Here is a 10,315-nt window from a genome sequence, read left to right as displayed (position 1 = left end):
TCATGAACTTAGCTAATGACCTCAAGATGTCAAGTGAGTGAATAACGAGATGGAAGGGAGATGTCCTATATTAAATGATGATGAACCTTAAGAAAGGTAATTGGGCTTCTGTGCCATTGAAATTGACTTATTGATTCACCATGCATGTGTTAATGTAATGTTCTATGTTTCTCCATGATGGGCATAAAAATGAAGTGTTCCAATGATCCGGGAACTTACGACCTTAATGTTATGTTAATCATGTTGCTTTGAGTTTATACATGGTTATATGTATAATGATGTGTTATGAACCCTATGGAAGGTCTATGAAACGCATAGGTATATCATGTTATTAACCCTATGGACGGTCTATGAAATGCACTGGTGTATTGTGTAAGTAAACACTGTGAACGGTCTATGAAACGCACATGTGTATTGTGTAAGTAAACACTGTGAACGGTCTATGAAACGCACAGGTATATAGTGTAAGTAAATACTGTGAACGGTCTATGAAACACACAGGTGTATTGTGTAAGTAAACACTGTGAACGGTCTATGAAATGCACAGGTGTATGGTATATGTAAACACTGTGAACGGTCTATGAAATGCACAGGTGTATTGTGTAAGTAAACAGTGTGAACAGTCTATGAAACGCACATGTGTATTGTGTAAGTAAACACTGTGAACGGTCTATGAAATGCACATGTGTATGGTATATGTAAACACTATGAACCGTCTATTAAACGCATAGGTGTATTGTGTAAGTTAACACTCTAGACGGTCTATGAAACGCATAGGTGTATCGTATGGTATATGTGAATCCTGCGAACGGTCTATGAGACATATAGGTGTATTGTGTTTGGAATCCTATGAACGGTCTATGAAACTCATAGGTGTATAATATGATATGTCAACACTAGGGACGGTCTATGAAATGCATATGGGTAAGATAAGAGAGGGATATGGACGGTCAAGTAAGACGCATTGTCAACGCAGACATTATGAGCCATTTTCATTGGCCTTGTTTGTACATGTTGTTTCAATTACTTTATATTATGTATTCCGCGTATAGATCATATGGCTCAGTTGAACCTAAAAGAAGTTTCGAATGATGCAAGTATAATAAGGCTTGATATTTCAACCTACTTGATGTTTTGGTATTGTTCGAGACTTTCATTGATTTTGTGATTATTCCTCCTTGTAATATTAATTGTTCTATTGAGAGGGTGTTTAGTTATACATACTAGTACTATTCGACAGTACTAACGTCCCTTTTGCCGGGGGTGCTGCATCTTTTAATGGATGCAGGTATACTTCAACAGGATGATATCGATCTTTGGTAGGGATCTTCAGTGCATCAGATTATGGTGAGCCTGCTACAATTCCAGTGGGCACTCGAGTCTCGTTGGTATTTTGTACTTAGGTATCTATTGTCATAGAAGCTCCATGTACATTGTGGGTCATATACTTAAGTTTTGAGTTTCATCATGTATTTATATTCATGAATATTTATGAAGCTATGTACCCATCACGAGTGAAAAAGAAAAAAATAAAATAAAAACATTTATGGGCCATTGATGTAACGTAGGCTTGCTCGACTGGGTTCACTCGGTTGAGCGTCGGTCGCGCTCCTCGATTTTGGGGCGTGGCAGGAGCCTTACAACTATGCGCACCTAAAGTTATCATTGGATCTTGAAATTAAGAAGACTCCTCCTACAAAGCCTTCAATTGAAGAGCCACTCACTTTGGAGTTGAAGCCATTATGAGTTTCTTGATCCTTGTTCTAATTTATCAGTTATTCCTTCTTCTTGTTTGACCAACGTGCATGTGGATTTCACATTTGCAGTTCTACAAAAGAGGAAGAAATCTATTGGGTGGACTTTGGCGGACATTTAGGGTATAAGCCCCGCTTTTTATATACACAAGATCAAGTTGGAGGATGGTGCTAGAATGCTGACTGCATGAGGGGTTCTGAAGAGGTTGAAGATCAAGTTGACGACAACTCGTATCTTTATGTCCCCAGATGGGAGCTTACCATTTGTGCTCATGTGTGGCAAAAGTGATGTAGCGGTTGAGATAGTGTTTGGGTAAAGAATCAATAAAATTTCTCACCCGATCTACTATACTATTATGACCATGAATAGTGACCAAGTCAACTACACGGTTACAGAATAGTAATTACTTGCTATTGTGTTTACTATTGAAAAGGTCTGTCCTTACTTGATGGGTGACAAGATCATTGTGCACACGGATCATGCGACACTTAGATATCGTTTAAGCCAAAATGAATCCAAAGCAAGGTTGATGAGATAGGTGTTTCAATTGCAAGAATTTGATATTGAGATTCAACATAAGAAGGGGAATGAAAACCAAGTGGAGAACACTTTTCTCGTTTGGAGGAGGAGAGGAAGCCACATGATGGCCTTGAAATCAATGAATCTTTCCCCGATAGCAACACTTGTCCACAAAATAGGTACCATGGTTTTTGGATTTGGCTAATTATATTGCTGGAGGTATCAATCACGGAAGAGTTCACTTTAAACCAAAGGAAGAGGCTTAAAAGAGATTTCAAGGACTACTATTGGGATGAACCATATCTTTTTCGGATTTGCACAGATGGAGTGATTAGGTGATATGAACCAGATGAGGTGCAAAGCGATATTCTCGTGGCTTGTCATTCTTCACCTCATGGTGGTCACCATGGGGGGGATCAAGAACGGCATAAAAGGTCCTAAGTCGTGGATTCTATTGGCCTACTCTTTACAAAGATGCAAGTGATTTAGTGAAAATGTGTGATGAATGCCAACGAGCTGGTGGAATTTCAAAGAAACATGATATGCCCCTTACAACTGTTTTAGAGATTGACATCTTTGTCATTTGGTGTATTGATATCATGGGTCCATTCATGAGTTCCATTGGTAACACCTATATTTCGGTTGCGGTTATTATGTCTCTAAGTGGGTGAAAGTTTTTACCTAACAATGAGGCTAGGAGTGTGGTGTTTTTCTTGAGGAAGAACATATATATTCACAAGGTTCGGGACTCCTTGAGTAATCATAAGTGATGGAGGGTCGTATTTTCGCAACAAGGCTTTTGATAAGTTTCTTGAAAAATATGATATCACTCACAAGGTGAAATCTCCTTCTCATCTGCATGCTAGTAGGCAAGTGAAAGTGTCTAATTGGGAGATAAAGAATATCTTGTCAAAGTCGGTTAATTCTAATCAAACATATTGCTCCAAGAATCTAGATGATACTCTCTGGGCATATAGAGCGGTTTACAAGACACCTATCGAGATGTCCTCATACCGGTTAGTATTTGGCAAAGCTTGTCATCTTCTGGGGAAATTGGAGAATAAGGCAATATGGGCCTTAAAGAAGTTTAATCTTTATTGGGATGTAGACACTAACTTGTGAGTTGCATATTTGAATGAGTTGGATAAATTCCGGCATCGTGCTTATGAAAGTTCGACATTATATCAGGAAAAGATGAAATATCTTCATGACAAGTATATTTTCAACAAGGAGTTCAAATCTGGTGATCTAGTGTTGTTATTCAATTCAAGATTGAAGATATTTCCTGGAAGCTTAAATCAAAATGTATCGTTTGAAGTAGTGAGTGTGACTCCATATGGTGCAATGGAATTGAAGAATAAGAAGGATGAAAGTTTTCGAGTCAATAGTCATCGGTTGAAGCATTACTTCACAAGCTAGTGAATTGGCATTGCCTCGTACCACGACATTAAATAAGGCGCTTCTTGAGAGGCACCCCAAGTTTCATTACTTGTTCTTTTTCTTTTCTACTTGGATTTCCCTTTGTTGTATTTTTAAGCTGGAGTTTGAGCATAGGTTTGATTCAAACTTGAAAAAAGAGTTATGAAATTGTGGTAAAAAATAATTTTTGAAAGTTGAAGTTGTGTTTGGACATGCATTTTATTTGAACAAAAGTTGGAGTTATGTGAGTGGAACAAAATGTTTCACCCAAACACTGCCATAAACTAGTTTTTGGGAACTTGAAAATTTGTGAAATATTTTTTTCAAAAATATGATCATATATCATAAACAAACAATGTATTTTCAAAACAATTTGAAATAATGAAGCCAAAATCTATGGTCAAACATGAGTTAAGTATCTTTGTTAGATTTGATGTGGTTTTAGTTATTGCGAGGATTGTAGGTATGAGTGAGTACAAGTGTTATAATAGAAATAAGGCAATCATTGAATTGTGGCCGCACAACTAGAATTGTGGATCACACAATTGGAATTGCTGACCGCAAGGATCCATTGCAGGAGCCACTAAGTCCACGGGCACAAATTGAAAACTTTGAACTCTCTGAACTTTTAGAATTGACAGGCGGATAATAGTGCGTTGACCATTGTGACCGCACACTTTCTACTGCTGATCGCAAAAGTAGCTCTTAAACATAAGATTGAGAAGGTGAAGATTGTGGCCGCACTTCCAAAGTGAGGATTGCAAAATGGAAATATACCCTAAAGAGGGCTCCAGGTAACCGAGTACGAACCACATTGCACCATTGCAGCCGCACTACCCTAGTTTCGACCTGAACCGTGGGTCACTTTAAAAGTAAATAAGTTTCCATTTTTCATCTTTTACTTCCCCACACCATCTGAACAAGAACGCGATCGGCTTAGGAGGATTTTCATCAAGTTGCATCACCCAATCGTTGCACTAATTCATCCTTCTTCTTGGTTAATCATCATTCTACGGTATGCCCCAAATGTTTCCAATCATATTTCTTTGTTTCTTAGGTTTGTGGTCTTTGGTTAAGTTTTATCTTAGTTTTAATTTCTTGACTTCTTGGGATGAACCACATACATATAGGGTAATTATGGGGAACTAATATCTAATCATGCATGATACACTTCTTTTGTGACTTTATGTATTGCATTATGGTTGAACAACAAGAATTGAGGAATTAGGGCTCTTGATGAATTCTCCTCTAGGAAGTGCTACAGCGATGCAAACTGCACTCTAATTGTGTGACCATAATGCGGTCCATAAAATGGTCTGCTTGCTACCATCATCACACCATCAGAGACTTCACACCCTTTGATCTCACAAAGTGCGGACCGCACTCTTCTAGTGCGGATCACAATGCTTGAATTGTAAACCACACTCTTTGTGCGAACCACAATTCTTGAGTTATGGACCACACTCCTCTTATGCGGACCGCAAATTTCTCCCAACCCCATTTCTGATGCAAGCTGTAATCATGCAATATTGTTGATTCTTTTGAGGTTCTAACTAGTTTTTGATACTCAAATTTAAGTTATGCGATGTGATACTCACCATGTTATGCTTCTTTATGCTCACACAGGCAAAATGGTGCAATCAAGGGGAAATAGTGAAGTTTCTGAAAGTCGACGTGGATCCATAGGCAATAGGGGGCAGAGGTAGAGTTGGTTTGCTACTTCTGTACATAAATTAATAGCCAAGAAGAATGTTACGGGTCGAGGGAGAGGGGTTTCTTGATAAGACTCTGACTCCCCTTCTAGGGAAGCTTCTGAGGGAAATCAATTACTCAGTTTGAGGAACAAAATAAGCAGCAAGCTCAATAAGAGGGGCAATCTGAGTCCTAATCCCAAACCTCCACTTCAGGGGATGACAACAGCTCAAGTCATGAACCTAACATTGACAAAGGTAGAGTGAAGTTTCCTATTGAGGAGGACTGTAATGATGGTATCCATGCTGTTAGGACTAGAGATGGTCAAGACAGATTTAAGAAAGATTTTCAGAGGGAAGATTGATTTCTCAGTTGGAACGCATACTTCGACTACAGAAAGAGCTGGAATGAGCAATCAAGAACTTATGAGAGAACAATCAGTACCAAAGATGTGGCTCAGTACAATCTATCTTACATGGAGTAGTTCACTAAAAGAAAAGGGTGGATGTCTTTCACCTAGCCATTGTTTGACATGCAAGAACATCTTTTACATGAGTTCTATGCAAACACGGGGAGAATCCTAAAGGGATCCAAAGTCACTAATGTACGAAATTTGAAAGTTTGGTTTGATTAAAAGACATTGAGTGTTTACCTAGGCCTTGATGATTTGGAACTAACTGAATACTTGGCTAAATTAGAGGAGAAGGATATGGCTCATCCTTGGCTGGTAAAAATTCTATCACCTAACAATTCACCTCCATGGATAGCCGCTGAAATGAAAATTTATAGAAACACTTTGAGCTTCGAAGCTAAAGGACGGCACACCTTTGTATGTTGCAGGCTTGAGCCAAGTTTGAATGACAACCATATAACTTTGGAGTATGTTGTTCTAATTTCTTATATAGTGGGGGAATACCCTATCAATGTTGGGGAACTAATGTCTGCACAGATTTTGGAGACAACACGTCAACCAAACTCCTCATTGGGTTTCCCAACACCATTACGAGATACTTGCTTGATGCAAAGATGGAGCCACTCCAACACTGTCTGGGTAGTCCACTCCACCTTCCATTCATTCACTTTTGAGTAGATTCGGCAGTTGTTTGACAACCAATAAGTGATCATGGATTTAGTGGTTCAACATGGATCGGTGATTGAAACTATTGCCAAGCAAGTGAAGAAGCCGTGGAAGTCCTAGGACACCAAGAAGGAAGTTGATGCATTAGAGCTGAGGTAAAGTAGATGGCTTCCTGTGACTTGCCCTTTGATATGCTGATAGGCCCAGCCCAGCCACCACTAGTATAAACCCATCAAGATGCCACTGCAACTCATATTGAGGAGCCTTGCCTACCTTCCAACACTACTGTCACAGTGAGAGATATGTTTTCCACCCAGGCAGCTCCTGCATATAATGGTACCATTCAGTTAGATGAGCCTATGCAAACTGAGCCTCAAGATAACACACCATCTACTAAGGGTACTTAGGGAGTCTTTTCACTCCTCTTTGTCCTTTTATTGTATTTATAAGCATTGGGGACAATGCTTACTTTTCATTTTTGGGGGGTGGAGGATTTTGATTTGACATGGGTTGTAATAATTTGATGATGCCATTTGATAGTTTCTTGGTATTTTGATACATTCAATAGTATATAGTAGTTGTATTTTGGTACTTTTTATAGTCATATTTTCATTTCGATATGTTGAATAAGCATTTAATTTCTTAATACCATGGTTCTTTCCAAAGGTAACTTCTTGTTTGAACCGGGTGACTTTTCCCCGATGATGGATAGTATGACAACTATTTTATGGGAATTAGCCATTGCATGTTTAGGTAGTATTAGTAGTAACTAGTAATTAATAAAAGAACTGAACGAGCTGTCCCTTGAAAATAGGTTATTTGTGCCTCATGCGGTACCAACATACTTAACTTTATGCCTATGGTTTGAGACAAGTGTTTTAATCATTTTTGAGGTGGTGATTCTAGTAATCTGACCTTGAGTCTGTTGGGTTATGTTTTAAAGTTATTGACTGGTTGTCTAAGCCATAGAGATCTTGTGAAATAATTGTGGTCATTGTGGGTCTGAGACTCTATCTTTTTTCACGGTCTATTTTCACGTGAGGTGAGGAATAATCTTGTACAGATTCAAGTACTTGAGTTGATATTCTAGAACTTGCCCCAAATGTTCTTCAAAGTGAAATGTTTGAGTATGTATGGTTTGGAACATGATTTAAGGCTTTCCTTGGACCGTTTGAGCTTTCAGTTGCCAACCTTTGAGCATTCTCCCTAGTCAACTCTTTTGAACCTCTAGCTTGGTTTTTGGGCATTCTCGTTGCAACCTTTCCGCCCTTTATTTTCACATATATTCTTGATGCTCGAACCTTCCTAAGCACCTATAGTGACTAAATGGGCTCAAAGCCTAAGTTTGGGGGAGAATGGAAAAATTATGATGTGAAAGCTATGGAGATACCAAGGCACCAAAAGAAAGAAAATAAATAAAAAGGAAATCTTCATGTTGAAAAACAAAGAATTATGGACAATGAAGATAAAAAGGGCCTAAAAAGGCAAAAGAAGAAAAAGTTAGAAGCAAATTGATGACACAGAGTGATGCCAAGTCTCTATAGCTTTGAGAAAATACCAAAGGAAAATCAAAGAAGAAAGTGAATGAAATTGATGACATAAAGAGATGATAAGTCTCTCTAGATTCTAAGAGGAAGAACAAACTTCAAGAGTTCTATCTGTTATGTTCTATGAGGAAACTTGGGCTAATTATATCATACCCCAAACCAAAAGCCTTCTACAATTCAAAAGAAGTCATATTCAATTTTGAACCGAGCATGCTTACATAAGTGGAGTTGTAGATGAGGGGCAAGCCTATGGTTCTTGAAGTTTAACTTGTAACTGTTCTTTGTCAGGGAAGAGTGAAACCCTTATTACATTAGAAATTGAGTGATATTGTTGAAACGATCAATGCGAATGGATGGAGGAAGAGTTTGGAGCCTACCATGATGAACATGAATAAACAAGGGTTCATAATGAATAAATATAACCTTTGAGGCTCAAATATCATACTTAAATTGCATGAGATGGTGAGAATGTATCCTTTTAAAATTTGAAACCTTGTCGAGATGCATGAGTATTATGGGTAATTGTTGGTACCAACTGAGTTTTAAATGACTTGTGATTGGCGCCCTTATAGAAGTATGGGTGATGAGGATATGAGTGTTAATTTAGTTGCTTGAGGACAAATAATGACTTATGTTTGGGGGAGTTGATAAGTGTAGATTTATACAACATGATGCCACTTTTTTACTATAGTTTTGCATCCAAAAGATGCTATTTAATGCCAAAGTTATAATGAAAAGTGTTGAATTACAGGTTTTTGGTGAGTGGAGCAGTAAAAAGGGATTAAAAATGAATTGAAAGAACAAGTCGAGAAAAAGAGCCCAGGGCGGTCCATAATGGATTTGTGCAGACCGCAATCTTGACATTGCTACCGCAACCCCAGCTTCTGAAGCCTAAGTGGATCAACCAAATATTGAACCGATGATTGCAAACCACAATGAAAAGGTGCGGTAGCACTTTGGTCCGCAAATGCATCCACTTGCTAAAAGTTAGAAGATTGGAGGCATGACATTTTGCCCAATTTTGAAAGCGTAGATTTGCTGCAGCAATCATTTGAGTGCGGACCGCAATAGATAAGTGCAGCCGCAATACCTTTAGTGCGACCACATCACTGCAGATCAACAAATCAAGCCATCAATTGTAGGAAGTGTGGGCCGCAATCATACTTGCGCAGCCGCAATCCAACCTTAAGAGCATTTTTGGAAAAACTTTCAAAGTGATATAAATAGACAGTTTTAGCAATTTTAGGTATATTTTTTACTGTAGCAGCTGTGGGTTCATAGTTTTAGCTATTTGGAGCAAGTTTGAGCTATAATTTGAAGAAGATCATTTCATCTTTCTTTTGTTTTAGTATTATGTCTTTGATTTCATCTTTTAGTTTTACTTTTCTTTATTTCATTATGAGTAGCAAGATTTTTATCTAGGGTTTTAATCTAACCATAGTGTGAGAATATTATGGGTTATTAATAGTATGATTGTTTATGATTGGGTTTATTGTTATTTAGCCATTTTCATACTTTAGACTTGAATTAGTGCTTGCACACATTGATTCATGCCTTTTTAACTTTGTTCTTACTTGTGAAAGAGGAACCAGGTTAAGGAAAACTTAGCTAACAAGAAATTGGACTAGTTGAGGGGTTGATTGGTTTAATTAATTGATTTGGACTAGAGATAGCAATAACCCTACTTGGGCTCACAATCAATTGTTCTTATAGCTACCTATTTAAACATAAGAAAGCTAATTTGGCCATAATCACTCTTTAATCGAGACGTATTTAGAGAGAACTTTATATTTGAGAGTCATAACAACCCTGATCAATCCATCAAGCATATTAGATTTCACCGATTAGGTTTATACCAAGGTTAGGATTTCCACTCTAGGCCTTTCTCTATTTGTTGCAACTTTGATCAATTTCACATATTAAGTGTTTGATAAATTGTCTCTTAGATAACTCTTAGTACAATTAATACTGTTACAAAACCAAGTTTAGTTGAAAGTCAGTTTAAGATATATTGGGTTGCTTGCTTAAGTATTTACCTTAACACCCATTCAAACTGCTTGTGGTTCGACCCCGACTCTCATCAGTTATATTATACTTCCATCGACCATTACCTATCCCATCTTAGGGTATGTCTTGGGCATTATCAAGGATCCATACCCCTAGGGTTGTACTCTCATGTTTCTCTCTTGACGACTTACACGTGGTATAAAGAAAACTGATTAGTGTTTGGGTTTTGTGTATCTTCTCTATATGAAAACTCCTTTGATGTATACATTATTTAATCGCATATCTTCTCTATATGTTA

The 10,315-nt window shown here is 37.8% G+C and overlaps 1 protein-coding gene across 1 annotated transcript; it reads left to right on the top strand.

Moving 5' to 3' along the window:
• The first annotated feature begins 2,768 nt into the window (after positions 1-2,768).
• LOC142167920 (uncharacterized) lies at positions 2,769-3,693 on the top strand. The gene is made up of 3 exons (XM_075228442.1): positions 2,769-2,921; positions 3,112-3,392; positions 3,546-3,693. The coding sequence occupies exons 1-3, from the start codon at positions 2,769-2,771 to the stop codon at positions 3,691-3,693; spliced, it is 582 nt and encodes a 193-aa protein (XP_075084543.1).
• The last annotated feature ends 6,622 nt before the right edge of the window (positions 3,694-10,315 follow it).

The sequence above is a fragment of the Nicotiana tabacum genome, chromosome 2 (assembly GCF_000715075.1).
Source record: "Nicotiana tabacum cultivar K326 chromosome 2, ASM71507v2, whole genome shotgun sequence".
NCBI lineage: Eukaryota > Viridiplantae > Streptophyta > Magnoliopsida > Solanales > Solanaceae > Nicotiana > Nicotiana tabacum.
Note: the sequence above shows the minus strand (reverse complement) of the source record. Positions and strands in the feature narration are given on the sequence as shown.